Source organism: Ranitomeya variabilis, chromosome 4 (assembly GCF_051348905.1).
Source record: "Ranitomeya variabilis isolate aRanVar5 chromosome 4, aRanVar5.hap1, whole genome shotgun sequence".
In the NCBI taxonomy this organism is placed as follows: domain Eukaryota; kingdom Metazoa; phylum Chordata; class Amphibia; order Anura; family Dendrobatidae; genus Ranitomeya; species Ranitomeya variabilis.
Window position 1 is genome coordinate 282211874 of NC_135235.1, and position 20218 is coordinate 282232091.

Sequence of the window (20218 nt, forward strand, 5' to 3'; positions counted from 1 at the left end):
ACGACAATTACAAAGCTGTTATTATACAGGTCTAAAAACCAATCAAAGGTCTAGTTTAACAATGGATACACACAACAAGGAGGCAGCCAGAAGACCTTATACCCAATCATACGCTCAGCAGTCACAGGCTTGTTCCTATTCCAGAACATTTTCATTTGTAATCCTGCACATATTTTTTGTCCTTTTGTAAGAAAAGTATCCTGGAGCATATTGGCTTTTACAGTGTAGATAAAACCAATGGCAGATCACATTGGCTATGGTACACAGGGCTATCAGTAACGCTTTCTAATCTGTATTACATATTTTACAGCGCCTACATTCATTTCAAGCGATGCAAGCAAGATTTGCACTAATGAAGCATTACCCCTAATTAGCCAGGGCAGATCCAACATTCCTAGCCACAAGGGTCCGGTAACTCCAACTCAGGATTGATGTGCAATGAAGTAATGTACACGTAGTAACCCACCTCAATGAGGATTCAGTTCTGGGCTACGGACTCTGCAGAAAATTGCTTGTAAACTTCAAAGACACGACTTTTGTATTTCAGATGAACACCATACACTGGTGTACAGACTATCAGCATGTACATTGGTTCTCCCTCAGCCATCATACCCAAAACCACCCAAGTGTGGATTGCTATTATCTTCCACAACCACTTTAATAAGTGTAGAGGTGAAGTTACACTTTAATACCTAATATCTCGTTGTGTTCCCCACCCTAAGCCATCCGAACGTTCTGATTTTTCCAGATCCCTTTCTGTTTTAGTGACCTCTCCATCTATTTGTTTTGTGCAACAATGAGGACACGTAATGATGGAAGGAAGCAGCAAGACGATGCCTTGGTCACTGCACGAGTGGAGAGGACAACCCAACTATACTGGACAAACACTAGATTCAAAGAGGGGAAAAAACCCTCCCAGACTGTTACCGCCTCTTCATACTCCATCCCTGACAGTCTGCTGGTATTAATATCTGGCATCTTTTATAATTTAATATTTATTTATTTACCTCTGTGGGCTCACAATGTGATATGCTAGTGAACGTAATCACCATAAAACATTGGTGTAAGCCCCTCAGCAGACACATCTCTGCTCCATGTGCACAAGAAGCTGCAAGCAGTCATCCAAATACTGCAGAATAATATTCTTCCAAGTGGGATTTCTGGGATTTCACATGGTTTTAAAGGAGAAGTTTCTTAAAGGGGTTGTCACTACTTGACAGCCCAAGCTCAATCATTTCAGGGCCCATAAGTAAATAAAGACCATATATACTTGCCACCCACAGCAGTGTTGTTCCAGTGATGTCGGTGCTGCCGTTTGTGGATGTGAAGCTACATTCTAGTGGCGGGTGACCACTGCCGCTCATTAATAATCATTAAGTGCGGACTGCCACTCTAATGAAATGGTAAAGGCTGCAGTCAGTCAGTGGCCACTGATTGCCTGCAGCGCTCACATGACACAACAATGTAACATCAGGCATCACAGGAACAAAGCTGCTGTAGGAGGCAAGTAAACATTGTTTTTATCTTTTATGGAACCCTGATTTGATTTAGCAGTGGTTGTCTAGTAATGGATAACCCCTTTAATTAAATGGGTAACTTTCTAATGAGAGAGTACTGTATATGTGCACCAAGACAGGCTATAATTTAGTGGGGTGGGGGTTCTCACAGCTTTGCCTACTCATAGGGAAAGAATGCAGAGTACAGGACCCACGTGTGTCCCACTGAAGTGTGCTGTCCTGTACTCTGCACCCCTTCCCTTCGAGATTAAGCAAAGCTGTGAGATTTTCCATAAGGAAGAAAACTAGGAGGAAAAAGACTGTGCAATAGGATTTTATCCGAGGGAGATTAGGGTGCTAAAAAAAAGGTTATGTTAACCTGATTTAGTTGTGTATACACATTTCCATAATTTATATGTCCAACTGCTGCAGGACGAACGTGTCATCAGACCGGGAAAATGCAGATAAGGAGAATTTTCAGATAATCTGCGCTGCTGGTATCCCATATAACAGATCAGATAAAGTATTTGTGGTATCTCTTTATTCAGTCAATGCATTTCGAAGTACTACAGACATTTTCATCAGGAGAACAGGACAATCTGATGGTTTTCTTGTCCTGATGAAGTCTGTAGTACTTTGAAACGCGTTGACTGATTAAAGAAGAATCGCAACTACTTTCTGTCTGGACTTGGATCCATTATATGAGATACCAGCAGCGCAGATTATCCACAAATTGTCTGTATCTGCATATTCCATTAGGGCTCCCTGAAATAAGCTGGGAACTCCCAGCAATTCACTAGTCTTAGGGTACCGTTACACAAAACGATTTACCAACGATCACGACCAGCGATACGACCTGGCCGTGATCGTTGGTAAGTCGTTGTGTGGTCGCTGGGGAGCTGTCACACAGACAGCTCTCCAGCGACCAACGATGCCGAAATCCCCGGGTAACCAGGGTAAACATCGGGTTACTAAGCGCAGGGCCGCGCTTAGTAACCCGATGTTTACCCTTGTTACCATCGTAAATGTAAAAAAAAAAAAAACGTACATACTCACATTCCGGTGTCAGTCAGGTCCCTCGCCGTCTGCTTCCCGCACTGACTGAGTACCGGCCGTAAAGTGAAAGCAGAGCACAGCGGTGACGTCACCGCTGTGATCTGCTTTTACTTTCCGGCCGGCAGTCAGTCAGTGCGGGAAGCATACGGCTAGGGACCTGACGGACACCGGAATGTTTTTTTTTTACATTTACGATGGTAACCAGGGTAAACATCGGGTTACTAAGCGCGGCCCTGCGCTTAGTATCCCGATGTTTACCCTGGTTACAAGCGAACGCATCGCTGGATCGCTGTCACACACACCGATCGAGCGATGACAGCGGGAGATCCAGCGACGAAATTAAGTTCCAAACGATCTGCTACGACGTACGATTCTCAGCAGGGTCCCTGATCGCTGCTGCGTGCCAGACACCGCAATATCGTATGGATATCGCTGGAACGTCACGGATCGTACCGTCGTAGCGACAAAAGTGCCACTGTGAGACGGTACCCTTAGATTGAACCACCATCTGGGATGTAGCTGGTCCAAACCATCCCCTGTACTATACTCAATAGTTATGACTAATCCATTGGAGGGTTACAAAGTCAAAATGTAGTAATTTTTCAAAAATAAATTGGACCAAAAAGTCTTTCTACGGCACGAATTTGGTAAATTTTACCCCTTTGCTTTAGCACCAAGATTGGAGATACCGGAACCACATCTGCTAAAGCAAATTCAACACATCTAGACAGGCAGGGAAAGACGACTGAATGCTTGGACATTTAGGTTTTTTTTTCTTAAAAGCTCTTGGCTCGCTTGACATTTTGGAAGGTAATCCCGGTCTCCCAAGTCCTTCTTCTCCCCCCCACTTTTTTTTTTTTAAACGGTTATTTTTTATTTACCAGGAAAGTGGACTGGAACACATGTCCCGTTTTCAGCCACGCCCGGCCAAGTTTTAGAGTTACAGCAGCAGTCTATTGAAAACACATAACATCGTAAGATGCCTCCATCACATATAAGAAACACACATGGATTTTAATCCCACCAAAATACCAGATTTATTCTGCCATAAAGTGAATGGCCCCACTCTAGGCTTGGTCCGTCCAACATTTTTTGATGAGGAAGGAAGGGTCAAAACAATGGTTAAAATGAACCTGTCAGCAGATTTGGCCAAAATGAGTTACGGCCATCACCTTTCAGGGCTTATGTACGGCATTCCATAATGCTGTATCTCTGCCCCCAACCTGACCTGACCTGAAAGAGAAGAAAAATAACTTATTATACTCACCTGTGTGGTGGTCTCCTCGGCACCGCGCTCCTGCGCAGGCGTACTTACCTGTCTTCTTGAGGGCAGAGCAAAGTACTGCAGTGCAGAGCTGCTGTAAAAGGTCAAAGAACCCCGGCACCTGCGCACTGCAGTACTTTGTTATGGCCTCAACAGGACAGATAAGTACGCCTGTGCAGGAGCGCGGTGCCAAGAAGACTGTGTGGATGATGCAGAGACATGTCATCCACACGAAGCAAGAAGGAGTACGGCGATCATAAGAACATGGGAGGCGCCAGACTAAGAACAGTAACACCCCTCGGACCGGAACGCCCTGCAGGGGAGTATAATAAGTTATTTTTCTTCTTACAGGTCGGCCTGGAGGCAGATATACAGAATTATAGAATACTGTATATAAGCCCTGAAAGGTGATGGCCATATCGCATATCGGCCAAAACTGCTGACAGGTTCTCTTTAAATTTTGCTGAAAACTAGCAAAGCATGCTAACTACCCAGAAGGACACACCAATGTCACCCTGATAAAGGGGCCTACCCAACAGCCTAATAACCATCACAGAGCTCGTGCCGGACTCTGGTAACCACCTCCTAGATTGGGGACAGGAAAGACTGACTTGGAACCAACATATAAAAGGGCAAATGGTGTCATAGGGCATCAACAAAACATTTAAAGGTTTTCTGTTGGGGTGGTGAGATTTTGCACACAAACAAGGGTAGTGACATAATGAAAATACTCCATGTATTCCTCAATCTAACCTTACACTAAAAAAACCAAGAGTCCAGTGATTGCAAATGAGAACCACATGTGAACACCTTCAGGCGGAAAATAGCACCATAAGGACTTCAAGCCCTATTTCGTTAGGTTGTGTTCCTACAGAATTTTTTTTGGTGTTTCAATTACATTGTCTTTGTATATGTGATGTAGCAGAATCCGCTCCAAAATCTGCATCAAAACACATTGAGAACATACTAGAAAATGTGTGACAGTTCCAGGCAGAGAAACCGTTCATATGTCACAGAAAACGCATGGGATTGTATCCTGCTAGATAAAAATTGCTTCAGACTGGTTTAAAATTGAGATCAATACAAATTACTAATTAACCTTCATTATCAAAGCTGCATGGATGACCTGCTGTCAGGGGTCCTGTGCTTCTAAATTCTGCCTTGCTTGATGTGTATGAAGGGGGCTGCCAATGTGGCTCAGTTCGATAGCCCACCCTAGCCTCTTCTCCTTCACACACAAACAGAAGAGCGCAGACTTGTAAAATGGGACAGACAGAAAGCCCCTTCAAGAGGATCCAAGACACACAACGGCAAAGGAAGCTCTTTCTTGTGTCAAAGCAAATACAAAAGTGGGGGTGACAGCAAGACATTGGTGGAGCTCTGATAATCACCTTGTATTAGTAATGATATTTTTTTCTCTAGCTGACAAAGCCCCTTTTTATCAGTGAGCGCCCTGACACATTTACATATTCGACTTCCACTGGTTGCTCAACCGATGGAAAAGAATCTTGTGCTTAACCTAAGACAAAGTTTGGAGTGAACATCCATGCTCATAAGAAAATAATTATACTGCAGAGTTCTGCATTACAATGTTTTCTAAATTAGCAATTATCGCCGATAACCCACAGCACGGACCACCAGAAGCCAGTGTGGGAGGGCGACACTAAATAAGGCAGCGTTATGCTCGTCACTCGTAGCTACCGTGGTACCTTATGGCGCTCAATCCTGCACTGAAGACGGGAAGCAGAAAGACGCTGCCTAGTTTAGGGTAGCACGCAGCACACACGTCATGCGATCCGTACTGCAAGTTACCAGCAAGAGTCACTGAGAAAAGTGATTTAGAAAAAGGATTATACAGCAGAGCCCTGCAATTGAATAATTTGCTTGTGAAAGTGGAGGTACAAAAGGCCAAAACTCTTATAAATCCTAACAGGTATTTAGTTTACACAAATGGATCCCATGGGATGAGAGAAAAGAAATAAAACCGGAGAAATAGGACATGTCAGAAGGGAATCACTGGTTACACATTTGGAAGGGTTACTATTGTAGTGTACATAGAGATCTTTAAAAACAAAATTTGGTAAAATGAGTATGAAATGTTTTTCCACACAAAACAAAGCTTGTAATAAGGCAGTCTGGGGTGGGGAATGCCGGCCTGGTTGTTAGGGATACACGGACTGTATGCTAACGCTTTTGACTAGCAGCATGTCATTTCACATGCCAACTACCAGTCTTTTCTGACACTCAAAGACTCGCTTTTGTAGGACTGTTCTCAACATTCACTATAACTTCAGAATACAAGTGGGTGCCTTAAAGCTAACTATTTTTAAAGGGGTGTTCTCATCTGGGACATTATTGGCATGTTGATAACATATGTCAAATGTCCAACAGTTTCCAACCCAGAGACCCCTATGTGTGCAGAGAACAGGGCCCCATTGCAGTGTAGCAAGTGACCCTACCCGTCGCCCGTGACTCACCTTGATGTAATGGGTCCTGCTGATGGAGATGGAGGTGTGAATGTATGTGCGAGTGTTGGTGGTGATGAGGCGTGACGTTGAACATCTGTAACCGAGCTAATGGGTCATTAGCAAGTGCTGCCATGCGCTCTGCGTGTATCCGCTCAGCTGCCAGTCTTTCGGGGTAACTCATTTCTGGCCGTAGTTGTGGTCCTGCCAGAGCCAGTCTCTCTCTCTCAAGTGGGTTTAGGCCAGGATGAAAAGCAGCAAAAGGATGTGGTCCTGCTGTTGGGGGTAAAGTGAGTGCACCATGTCTAGCAAAATGTTCCATGGGGTTAGCAGCAGGGTGAAGTTGGTCAAGCTCAGGTGGTTTCACCTCAAAGCCAGGTTTCATCCTCTCCCTCAGCTCTCTCTCCCGGATTTCACGTTCCCGTAGTTCCCTCTCACGTAATTCCCGTTCACGCATTGTTGGGTCCATATTATACAAGCCTGGCATGTGGTATGCCAGAAGAGGGTCATTGGGGTTGAGAGGAACGAAGAATGGGTGGTTACGGTTGGTTGGAGACATGACGTGCGGTCGCGCATATTCACTCAGGGTACGTAGAGCAGGTGTATCTGGCCCAATGTAAGGTGGAACAGCAGCTATAGTTGTTGGAGGAGGTTCAAACGATGTCCGAATATGAGCTGGGCCGCTCATATGGGAATCTCCAAGACGGCCTTCATGGGAACTGCAAGCCTTCTGCATTAACAAAAACGTAGAGAGATTGAAAGGCTGCAATAAAATATAGATTAAAAAATGAAAAGTTATATAGAAAACATACTGCGACTCTTTCAGCTTCCCTCTCGCGCTCCCGTTCCCTCTCCTTCTCTTTTTCCTTTTCTTTTTCCCGTTCTCGCTCCTCTCTGACTTTTTGCTCTGCTTCTCGCTTTGCTTTTTCAGCTGCTTCCTCTCTCTTCTTTGCCAGTTTGGAGCCACCCAGAGGGATGAAGTAGAGGTCGGTTCTAGCACAAGAGTTGTAACCACGATCCAGATGCTTGTAAAATCTACAGAAAAAAACCCACAACATTAAAGTCCACATTTATTAGGACTAGTATTTCATGTGCCTAATGCATTCATCAATGCCATGGTTGGATCCTTTAAAGATGTATGGACATTAACATTTAAGGTTATCTATGTTTTCTTAATGTATCACTAGATTTATCCAACAAACCCTAATCACTACAAAAGAAAGCAAACAACTCAATACACACCTTGCAGACTGGCTGGCATGGCTGGGTGCATCTACTACAGTGGGTTCTGGTGATGGACTCCGAGGAGGAAGTGGAGGGCTCTCAGGTTCATCAATTTCATCAGGTACCTCCTCCTTGATTTGGATTGGTGGAAGAGGCGGTGGATTAGGGGATGGAGATACCACAGGAATGCAAACACCAGACGTTGCTGTAGAGGTGGCACTGGATGACGCCACCTGAAGACTTGGAGATGCTGATGGTAAGGAAGATGGGGCAGGAGCGGGAGCACAAGTTGGAGGGGTTATAGATGGGGGGCCTCCAGGTACGTAAGGGTGCTGTGAGAAGGATGGCTGAGGAGGTATAGGATGAAGCCCTGATTGAGGGTGCCCCGGTGTCTGGGTAAGGCTTTGGCTTTGAGTCAAGACTGGCGGTTGTGCTACTGTTGCCTGAAGTTGCTGGCTCTGGGGCATAAGCTGCAAAGGAGGAGGGTGTGCAGAAGGAGGATGATGGGCAGGCAGTGAACTAAGAGGCTTAAGAGCAGGAGGAGGTGGCAAGTTAGAATTCAAAGAAAATGGAGAAGGTCCTTGTAAATGGGGAGGATGTTTATGAGACTGTGTGGGAGTCTGAGGAATAGGAGTAGTAGGAGGAGGTTTAATATGAGGCATGGAAATAGGTGCTGGGGGCAAAGGCTGCTCGCGTGGAGGCTGAGGTGGTGTCGGTAGAACCGGCTGACAATTTGGTGGTCCCTGAGTATTATGAGGGAAATTATGGGATGAGGGTTGTGGCACTGGAGAGACCTGAGCAGGGCAGGGCTGAGGTGGAGAGGAACCTGGATATTGTAATATGGGTTGTGGCTGGATGTTGTGCGGGAGAGGTGCTACTGGGCCATGAAGAGGAGATTGTGGGTGGATTTGTGCAGGGATTGGAGGTTGAGGTTCTCCTTGAGACCCAGCAAGGGGCTGTATTGCTGGATGTGGAGAAGGAAGTCTTTGAGGATGTAAAACTGGTGCCTGAATAAGTGATAGTGATGGGGGCTGAGGGGGTTGGGAAGGAGGTAGTGATGGAGACGGTGATACTTGAGCAGGAGTTATGCTGTGAGGTGGAGGGGCAACAGGTGGAATAGGTGCTGGCGACACAGGAGGTGGAACCATTGCTGCAGTGCCATTTGGTGGCTGTAACACCTGCTGCTGGGCAGAAGAGTCAGAGTCGCTCTCATTATCTTGAGGGCTTGGAATGCTGGGAGATGTGCTTCGATTATCCTGGTCAATGTCTTTAGGATCACTGCTGCCCTCATCATTCACACTACGGCTGTCCGAGCTCTCGCCTTCTCCTTCTCCCTCGCCTTCTCCTTCCGATGGCGAATTTGGTCGACTAATCTCCTGCAGTGACATAAATGGGAAATTCATTAGAGAGCAGTGTACAACTGCAGCAATGACATCCTGAGAAGGTATACGCGGCGGTCTCAGATATTAAGGATTTATTGCTCTGACTCACTTGTGTTTTAGATTTCTTCACTGTGGCTCTGTCAGTCTCTTCAGTGTCGGATGCTGGCTTCTCTCTCTGACGTTTGGCACTCTTCATTGGAGAGGTGGGCTCTTCTTTAATCTTCTGAAGCCAAAGAGAAATGTGTTAAACAAGTGATACACAACGGAGGCGCATACTTCGTAAATCTGCTACCATATGGTCCCATAACTTAGCAGCTACAGACCAGGGGCCTACAATAAACGAAGGACACTAGTTTAACAATGTAATCTGCCTGGTTAATTCCTGCTTGCCTTTGATGGCTTCTTCAGGGACTCCGCTTTGCTGTCATTACTGGATGTGCTGGCAGCACTTGGAGAATTTCGACCACTGGAACGGATGTCTTCATTTATGGGGGAGACTCTGCCGTCTGGACTGGCAGTCTGTTTCTTGCGTCCGCTGCGTAATGTAGACATCTATTTGGCAGAAGAAACAATCATATGATTTCAAAGAAACAGAATAGATGGAAAATAACATAAGACTTTAGAAACGTACTACGTTCTTGGAAGAGTTCACTATCGTTTTACACAAAATAAAGGATGATATTGTGTTTGCCGTACTTGTTACTATATGTGGTTGATCGCCACAACACTCTCCTGTCCTCCCCGCAAAAGAAAAGCAAAACACCACGAAGCTGATATCACAGAGAAGCTGCAGTGGTCACTACAGGGGATATGTAATATGACATGGCTTCCAATTTATGTGAATGGCCAACAGGATAATACAAGGATGGATGCGCCAATCAGATCTGTGACTTCCGGCTATACCAAACTGTGGCGCTCTGAGTGCTCACGGCAGATTTCAGGGCAGTATTAAACACACAGTAAATCATTAAAGAATAAACCTAAACCTTTCAGTCCCCCAACCCCCCCTCCCCCCAAAAAAAGGTACATACCGAGCCCCTGGTCCTCCGGGTTCTCATGCTATGCTTTCCATTAAGAGCATCTTCTTCCTCTTTCACAGGCTTAAACATAAATGGGGGCGGGTCCACAGGCTTTTCGATAGGTGGTAGCTCCCCGTATTTCTTAAAATGGATCCTGCAATCTGTGCACAGGAGAATGTTTTCTCTGCCCCCGTGGTGCCAATCCTTAGACGCTGTAGTGAGAGCAGATATGCAATATTACACTATGCTGCCAAACACGGATTCTGTATATTGACAAGATGCCCTTGGCCCATGTAGGAGATTACATACTGGTGGAGAAGCAGTGGCGACAAGCATAACCCTTTAACTCTTGCTCACTGTCTTCGCTGTCAAAATCATCTTCACTGGCTGAGCTGAGGTCCACTAAATGGGAAAAACGGCAAGAACACACAAGTTATCATTCCAGGTTAGTAAATAGATGTTAAGTTCTACAGATAAGAACACAGTGCTTCATATTTATCAGTGTGGACACATTGCAGGGTATAGCGATCAGAAGACCATACCGGACTGTGTGAATGTTTCCCCTGTCTCAGTCCTTACACACAGATCACACGAGAACCAAAGCAAGGTGGAAGTAAGAGACAGATGCTCATCACACCTGTATCTGCCATCACCCCACTCTCCGTGCCTGGCAGCCGAGAGCCTGACTGCTAATTATTATTAGTCAGATTACTTATGTAAAAACACATTTAATTGCAGCAATTGCCAAACTATCCCACTCCTAATAATACCGGCAGCACATCTAATTGTACAAATTGACATCTTAATTAAGTGTGAATAACATTGTTTTGGCAGAAAGCTACTGTTCATAAACTTAGTCTGCAGCAATCAATCTGTCAGAGCCTCCTGTTCTGTATAGATCTGACCAAGAGCACCACTTCCCTCCATATGTTACTCACATACGCGAGCATTTCACTGCACGGGAGCGTGGACTAAAAGAGCCTCTAAATTACATTTAAAGCATGTGCACACAATGGGTTTTTTTCAGGCAGATTCTGCCTGGAACCTTCCTGAAAAAGTGCTAAAGAACGCCAAAAAAATGAACACATGCACTGTAATAGCAAAATGACTTGCTGTGCACATGTTCCATCTTTTAGAGCTTTTGCCATCCTATTGTGAAAAAGGAGAAGAGTGGAGTATAATGGTTAAAAAGACTATTTTTTATTAAAAGATGAGGTAGCCATAATGTAAAAAAAAGTGTGCAAATAAGACAAATAGATATCTGACAAACATGAGTCATCTACAACATATAGTTCCCCACCAGCATAAGGGGAGTGAACCATTAAACAGGGGGGAGTCTGACCAGTGGGATATCACATTGTAGAAGGATTTAATGAGTGTCCACAGAATCTCAACACCATGAATAGTAAAATGTCTCCAATGGTCAGAAAAGGCATAAGCGCATAATCTTACCCGGAAATGGAAGGAGACTCAGAGGAGGTCACAGAACAGGATGGATACAATCCCCAACGCGCGTTTCGCATTGATATTATCCCTGCTCTCAGGGGGGAGATATTTACCATTCACGGCATTGAGATGCTGTGGACACATTTAATCCTTCTACAATGTGATATCCCACTGGTCAGTATATTACACTCCCCCTGTTTAACGATTCACTCCGCTCATGCTGGTGGGGAATTATAAGTTGTAGATGACTCATGCTTGCCAAATATGTCTGACTTGTTGCACACTTTATTTTTCTTTTAACTTTATGGCTACCTTGTCCTTTAATAAAGATTAGATTCTAACATTATACGCCACTCTCCTCCTTTTTCACACGATTTTCTAGAGTGGTTCCTGAATGTGACCCTATGGCGTCTTCTTGGTACCTATTCTCACAAACGAATAAGTTACTGGGTTGTGCATTGCTAATTTGTTGCCATCCTTAAGGACAGTCTGCTCAACAGGAAACATACCGGCCACCATAAGGCTAAGTTCACACTAGGCGTTTTTTCAGCTGTTTTTTTTCTGCAGCAAAACATGGTATCTTGGCAGGAAAGAAGCAGGTTTCCTTGTTTTTTCTTGTGATTTTTGCTGTGTTTTTGGCATGCTATATTTGTCTCTTGTGCATACGTATAAAGTGTAGTGCAAAGAAAAAAAAAGTCCTATTCTATAGAATTGGGTTTTGGCACAAAAAACGCAGAAAAAACAACTACCTGCATTTTTGCTGTGGATTTTTACCACCCATTTATGTCCATAGGTGAAAAAAAACCGCTGGAAGAAAACATGAAAGTAGTGACATGCTCTATTCTGCAAAAATCAATGCAAAGCACAAAATACTGATGACAACAAAACCAAGCCGTGTGCATGAGATTTCTGAAATCTCAGACATAGCTGGTACTATAAAATACAGCTGAAAAATTGCATTAAACAAAAGCCTCCTGTGATCTTCCCCCCTAGAGGGCTGCACACATCCCCAGGGCAGTGATGGGCAGCATGCACCCACCAGCCATGCAATGTGAAAAGAGCAATCTCAGGGCACACATTGCACATTATGCAGTCACCTTGCAGTAATGTGATGCTTTGTACGCTCACACGTCCACAGCTGTAATTGGGTGAACCTCACAGACTGTGCCTTATCAGATTTTACACAATTCATGCTCCGTCCTGCTCCTTTGTGTAAATATGCCCAGCGCTGAGCATGATCTTCACACACGAGCTGAGGTTATAAGGCATGCTGAGCCTGTCACTGAATGTACTCACAGAATTCACTAGAAGGAGGCCGGGATGGCGTGTTCACAGGTGTAGTAGCAGTGCGGGTTTTGATCCGACGGAAAACAGCCTGTCTGCGATGTCTGCGGTGGGCACGGGAGCTGGCTGCTTCAGGAGTTTTCTTCCAGTAGTAATAAAAGGTGATAAGTTCTCCCTGGAAGAAGCAATGAACAGACTCCATTAGTCCAGTCAAATAGGCAGCTTACTACCATCTGGTCACAGGTCAACTGGTAAAAGACAAAAGCAGTAAATCCCTTCATCTGATCTCGCGGGATAACTACAATGCAGTCTCCAAACCACACAACTGGTGAAGTCACATTTATGCCGAGCGGGAAAACAGTCCAAATCAGCTGATGGGCTCAGTTACCCTATTGATGCCCACTTATATCTCAGAAGGTCATTTTCTGGTCCCATTGGGAGAAAATCAGGTTGCAGACTGTGACCCTATGGTATATAAACTTCATAGCACTAAACAGTAATCCAGCAAAAAAAAAAAAAACATTGGGTGCAACAAAATGACAAACATACTTGCTACAAAACTAGAAACAAAATATTTGCAAACACATATAGGAAGCTTTTAAAAAAAATATTTGCTGTCCTAAAGGGGGATAAGTGTAGCGGTAACTAGGAACATTAGTGCGCACCTTCAGGGGGCGCATAAATCAGAAAAGCAGCTGCCAATCACACTGACCGGGAGCCCTAATACCAACCAAACAAGCTTAGAGGATGTGCTAACCATAACAACTGGACAGGCGCAGCACCAGCAAAAACAGACACAATAAGCTATAAAGCCCTAAGCTCTAGGAGCCGACATACGCAGAACAAATGAGGGAAGTTACCTGTCGGTAATCTGCGTGTGCACAGAGATCTAGTGCTTTCATTTCCTTATTAAGTGAACAATGTGTAATGAATGCGCAGCCGTGTGTACAGGGAGGTGCCCGGCCAGTACAGGCTGCTTATCAGAGGTATCACACCTACAGGGCAGAGTTCACCCTTCCCAGCTTTGTACCAGGCCTGAAAGCAAACAGCGCAATAAGGCTAGCGCCCAGGAATCAGGTTTCCTTAAAGGACCTGTAACACAACTATGGTCAACATCTTATCAGGATTAAGTACCAGAATTAGGATACAAGCTACTATATTCTTACAGCATTACATTTCTTGTAGTTTTATGAGGAAAGTCTAAAAATAAGGGAAATCCATTTAGAGAAAGCAGCAATGTGATATCTAGTAGAATTGGCTAGGAGGATCAGGCGGATAGAGAGAAAAAAAAAACAAAACAGGCCGCTGTTCGCTTGTGCATGCATTTGCAAGTAGGGTGCAAAAATGAGGCACTGAATTCGGTAACTGACATTTAATATATATCATTGCTACAGCAGGGCAGCACTGGGGTCCTGGGTTCAAGTCCCACCAAGGAGATTGTATGTTCTCCCCATGTCTGGGTAGGTTTCCTCCCACACTCCAAAGACATACTGATCGGGAATGAAGAGGACTGATAGGGAATATAGAGGACACTTTGGATAAAGACTGTAAAGTGATGTGGAATTAGTGGCACTATATGGGTTAAGTAAATAAATTGTTGAATACATGGGCACACTTTTGAACATCCCTTTTACACAGCGGACACAGGCTGACAGGCACCCATCTTCCAAGGCCCGGCCTTGATACAAGACATTCCATGACAAGCGCACAAGCTTTTACAAAGCACCGTAATGAACCTACAAGCCTGTATGATTTACAAACCCCCTGGCCTGATCACCCCCGCCGCTCTGTCCTCTGATGAAATATTCATACCGGGCCGTCACGCTCTCAATCCGAGGAGCAGCTCTGTTAATTAAGCACAAATCACCTCCTGGCAATGACGGAAACCTCAGTCCTTCAAGGCCCTTTTTATCCCCTGCTCACAGGATCACCTTCTGGTGCAATTTACCTTCAAGCGGATTTCAAAGAAAATAAATAATGGCAGCTGTACGCCAATAGACATGGTTGTCAGAAGTCAAGTATCCCCCTGCCTGACACTAATCTCTGCCTTACAAGCAAATTCTGAGAAAAGAAGATATGATGGATGAAAAGTAATGGAAGATTTTAACCAGGAAAGGACAAGTATCCTATAAAGGTAACATTAAGGCAGATTCTCAGAGATGACATCTATCGTAGTCATAGGACACCTCAATTAACGTGATCATTCACAACATTAGCAGATGCTGCTGTAATCACAGAACTACAGTAACTAGTACACTCCCTCCACAGGCACAGCTTTACTTCACAGTTGGGGGAGGTATATTTGAGACGTGAATCATGCAATTTTTGCTGTAGTTTTTTGGAGCCAAACAGAAATATTCGTCCATGATACAGAAAATAATTACGCTAAGTAAAAACTTAGGCTACGTTCACATTTGCGGTCCTCGCCGCAGCGTCGGGCGCCGCAGCGGCGCCGCATGCGTCATGCGCCCCTATATTTAACATGGGGGCGCATGGACATGCGTTGTGCTGCGTTTTGCGCCGCATGGCCGCAAGCGTTGGACGCAAGAAACGCATCAAGTTGCATTTTTTTTGCGTCCAACTTTCGGCCAAAAACGACGCATGCGGCGCAAAACGCAGCGTTTTAGCGTGCGTTTTTGTTTGCGTTGTGCGCTGCGGCGCCGACGCTGCGGCGCACAACGCAAATGTGAACGTAGCCTTATCTATTCCTGGAATTCAAAAACTATTAACTATAATAATAATCTTTATTTTTATGTAGCGCTAACATATTCCGCAGAGCTTTACAGTTTGCACACATTATCATCACTGTCCCAATGGGGCTCACAATCTAAATTCCCTATCAGTATGTCTTTGGAGTGTGGGAGGAAACCGGAGAACCCGGAGGAAACCTACACAAACACGGAGAGAATATACAAACTCTTTGCAGATGTTGTCCAGGGTGGGGCTTGAACCCAGGACTCCAGCGCTGCAGTACTAACCACTGAGCCACCATGCTGCCCCGGAACTGCCATGGAAAGTGCATGTGTGATTCAGGTTTTATGATATTTATGACCGCGCTCTCTTAGCTAACATCGCAGGGAGTAAGGGTACCGTCACACAGTGCCATTTTCATCGCTACGACGGTACGATCCGTGACGTTCTAGCGATATCGTTACGATATCGCAGTGTCTGACACGCAGCAGCGATCAGGGACCCTGCTGAGAATCGTACGTCGTAGCAGATCGTTTGGAACTTTCTTTCGTCGCTTGATCACCCGCTGACATCGCTGGATCGTTGTGTGTGACACCGATCCAGCGATGTGTTCGCTTGTAACCAGGGTAAACATCGGGTAACTAAGCGCAGGGCCGCGCTTAGTAACGCGATGTTTACCCTGGTTAACAGCGTAAACGTAAAAAAACCAAACAGTACATACTCACATTCCGGTGTCTGTCCTCCGGCGTCTCAGCTTCTCTGCACTGTGAGCGCCTGCCGGCCGGAAAGCGAGCACAGCGGTGACGTCACCGCTCTGCTTTCCGGCTATGGTGCTTACACAGTGCAGAGAAGCAGAACGCCGGGGGACAGACACCGGAATGTAAGTATGTACTGTTTGTTTTTTTTACGTTTACGCTGGTAACCAGGGTAAACATCGGGTTACTAAGCGCGGCCCTGCGCTTAGTAACCCGATGTTTACCCTGGTTACCCGGGGACTTCGGCATCGCTCCAGCGCCGTGATTGCAAAGTGTGACCGCAGTCTACGACGCTGGAGCGATAATCATACGACGCTGCGACGTCACGGATCGTGCCGTCGTAGCGATGAAAATGGCACTGTGTGACGGTACCCTAAGGGTACCGTCTCACATAACGATTTACCAACGATCACGACCAGCGATACGACCTGGCCGTGATCGTTGGTAAGTCGTTGTATGGTCGCTGGGGAGCTGTCACACAGACCGCTCTCCAGTGACCAACGATGCCGAGGTTCGCTGGTAACCAGGGTAAACATCGGGTTACTAAGCGCAGGGCCGCGCTTAGTAACCCGATGTTTACCGTGGTTACCAGCGTAAAAGTAAAAAAAAAACAAAAACGTACATACTCCCCATCTGATGTCCATCAGGTCCCTTGCCGTCCGCTTCCCGCTCTGACTGTCTGCCGGCCGGAAACTGAGAGCACAGCACAGCAGTGACGTCACCGCTGTGCTGTGCTCTCACTGTACGGCGGCACTCAGTCAGAGCGGGAAGCGGACGGCAAGGGACCTGACGGACATCAGATGGTGAGTATGTACGGTTTTTTTTTTTTCTACTTTTACGCTGGTAACCACGGTAAACATCGGGTTACTAAGCGCGGCCCTGCGCTTAGTAACCCGATGTTTACCCTGGTTACCAGCGAACGCATCGCTGGATCGCTGTCACACACAACGATCCAGCGATGACAGCGGGAGATCCAGCAACGAAAGAAAGTTTCAAACGATCTGCTACGACGTACGATTCTCAGCAGGGTCCCTGATTGCAGTAGCGTGTCAGACACTGCGATATCGTAACTATATCGCTAGAACGTCACGAATCGTGCCGTCGTAGCGATGAAAATGCCACTGTGTGACGGTACCCTAAGACAAGCGCTCGTCTTCTCTCCAGACAGAAATGGATTGCATTTAAAGCCTGCAAGTGAATCAAGCTAATAAGCAGTAGTTCTCCTATCTCTGACAATAACAGGGTATGTGTACATTTACCGATTGGCAGCGTTAAAAGAACACTGATCAGTAAATCTTTGCAAATTGGCAGTTGTATAAAAGCCTGTTTACGCAGGCAGACCACCTCAGATGTGCATATGACACGATCAGTAGCAGATTATGCAGTGCACATAGGCTGCTATTGTTCTCAGCAGCGCAGGCCCTGTTTAAAGAGGACGATGCACTTCCGAGAACGACGATCTTGTGGGTAAACAAAAAAAATCATTTCACCCCAACGAACAAGTGTTTTCAGGTGATCGGCAGTCCTAGCAATGCTCGTTCCCGATAATAGCGGGGTATAAATGCACCTTGTATTGTATAGTTTCACTATCATTACACACAGCTATATCCACACAATACACTGGCACCAGCAGGCTACGTCGAGACGATTGGGAGGGAGCAGTGAATTATGTGAGATGTCAGAATTCTGTACAGTGAGACCAAGGCACAACATCTGCTACAGGGGAGTATGGAAAACGTTTATATCGGCTCAGCTGTCATGTCTAGGAAGTAGCAAAGCCTAAAGCGATGGCTGTTATAAGAGTTCTAGCCAGCCGTGGGCTATCCAGGAGGTACAAGAAGATACCACAGATTTTTTTTTCTAACATTTTACATCATGAAAGAGGGCTCATAGTTTGGCATTTATCTTGTAGCTGATTCTATTAATAAGAGCAGACATAGCACGGATGTAACACACGAGAGAGAAGCTCTTGGCGGCCATTATATTCATCCGATTCACCCTCTGTCCGGGAAACCAGGCGATGACAATATCTGCAGAGGCAGATTCATTCCAGAGCCTTAAATGAGCCAGAGAAATGTAGGTCTCATGGGGGTGGAAGGAGCCAAGGTTTCTATTGCTCACACATAACCCTTTCTGCACAAGCAGGATACAGTAACACTCCGCTTGGATGTCCCCATGATATGGATTCATTACAATAGTAAGCCAAAGGCTTAAGGTACCGTCACACTAGGCGATATCGCCAGCAATCCGTGACGTTGCAGCGACCTGGATGGCGATATCGCTGTATTTGACACGCAGCAGCGATCTGGATCCCGCTGTGAAATTGCTGGTCGCTGCTAGAAGGTCTGCACATTATTTGGTCGCTAGGTCGCCGTGTATCGCCGTGTTTGACAGCAAAAGCAAGGATACCAGCGATATTTTACACTGGTAACCAGGGTAAACATCGGGTTACTAAGCGCAGGGCCGCGCTTAGTAACCCGATGTTTACCCTGGTTACCAGCGTAAAAGTTAAAAAAACAAACAGTACATACTCACCTGCGCGTCCCCCAGCCTCTGCTTCCTGACACTAAAGCGCCGGCCCTAAACTGAAAGTGAAAGCAACAGCGGTGACGTCACCGCTGTGCTGTTAGGGCCGGAGCTCAGTCAGCGTCAGGATGCAGAGGCTGGGGGACGCGCAGGTGAGCATGTACTGTTTGTTTTTTTAACTTTTACGCTGGTAACCAGGGTAAACATCGGGTTACTAAGCGCGGCCCTGCGCTTAGCAACCCGATGTTTACCCTGGTTACCCGGGGACCTCGGCATCGCTGGTCGCTGGAGAGCGGTCTGTGTGACAGCTCTCCAGCGACCACACAGCGACGCTGCAGCGATCGGCATTGCTGTCGCTATCGCTGCAGCGTCGCTTAGTGTGACGGTACCTTTATTCTTACAGTGAATCCATGAAGCTCAGACTCACAAAGATGGATCAGCCTCACTCTACAAGGCCATCTGCCCTCCCCTAGACGCCAATACTACTGGAGCTGCAGACCTCATCCACTTAATGAGATTAGAAAATAATCTGCACAAGTGCATAGTACATGACCATGCGTCTCACAATGTGCACAGAAAAAAAAAATCAGTTCCAGCTTCCAGGCAATGTTAGGATGTCAAATAGAAGCGAACCCGGCAGGAGCTGATGAGAAATAAAGGTCCAGTAATGCTTCACAGAATTATTTTACAGGCGCCAAGGGCAATGAGGCAAATTAAATGGACATTTCCACTTTAAATCCTGTCCAAGAAAGAAGAAAAAAGAACAACAAAACTATGAAGAAGGATAAAGATGTAGGATCCCAAAAATGATCTTCACTCAAGACCTCTTCTCTTCTCCATCTTGTTTTCTTATCTTGGCCAGTATTTTTGCTCCCATGGACTTCAGGATATGGTACCTTGTGCTGTCATCTCTTCATCCTTATGGACTTGTGTCTTGGCTGACCAGCTTTCTTGTTCCTCACGTGAACATGCCCTTTTTTTCAGTTTTACTTTTTGCCTTGCATTGGTGACAGGATACAGGGATTTCCGGCAATACAAGTGTCAACTCAAGAACACAGTCCCATAGTTTAGGCCAACCCTTGAGGCTTTATGTCCACAAACTGCACCTCCCTTCACTCTACAGTATCCATTAGACTAAAGATGATTAAAATGGAATATAATCTAGAAAACTCGAGAAATGCAACAATAACGGTTCCTTATAAACGACCTACAATGTACCATCATTAGTCCTCAGTCTGCGAAAGCACTTTGCAGAAATTGTCAAAAGCATCTATTGTACATCGCCTGAAATGGACTGGAATAGGTATGGCTGCCTCTGCATAATCACCTTTCTCTAGACGGTCGGATAGCAACTGTTACTGAACCATCAACCTGACAGTTTTAGACAAGAATTTGGGCTCCGCTCAAATAATCTTCTATGGGTTAAGCATTACATAGCCGAAATAACACAATGTTCAGGATCCGCACGATTACTCCAAATATTGTACAGGTGGAGCCGACATATTAGCCACAATCAGCTCCATTTTACAGTTTAAGTGTCAGGAACACAAGACTAGAGTCCAGTTATGAATATATGTCGTGTATAGATTTTACATTGTGTGAAATGGCCT

The 20218-nt window shown here is 45.6% G+C and overlaps 1 protein-coding gene across 6 annotated transcripts in view; it reads right to left on the bottom strand.

The window, feature by feature from the left end:
- The window catches only part of RERE (arginine-glutamic acid dipeptide repeats), a 365478-nt gene that overhangs the window by 19092 nt on the left and 326168 nt on the right, over positions 1-20218 (bottom strand). For 4 of the 6 annotated variants that reach the window (XM_077250040.1, XM_077250041.1, XM_077250044.1 and 1 more), the window contains 9 exons: positions 12649-12811; positions 10216-10308; positions 9919-10118; positions 9278-9439; positions 8997-9110; positions 7524-8881; positions 7094-7316; positions 6294-7011; positions 3434-3505 (listed from right to left, as the gene is read on the bottom strand). In XM_077250040.1, the coding sequence (XP_077106155.1) occupies positions 3434-3505; positions 6294-7011; positions 7094-7316; positions 7524-8881; positions 8997-9110; positions 9278-9439; positions 9919-10118; positions 10216-10308; positions 12649-12811 (3103 nt within the window). The remainder of the gene's footprint in view (positions 1-3433; positions 3506-6293; positions 7012-7093; positions 7317-7523; positions 8882-8996; positions 9111-9277; positions 9440-9918; positions 10119-10215; positions 10309-12648; positions 12812-20218) is intronic. The other 2 variants (XM_077250042.1, XM_077250043.1) reach the window with 2 other exon arrangements.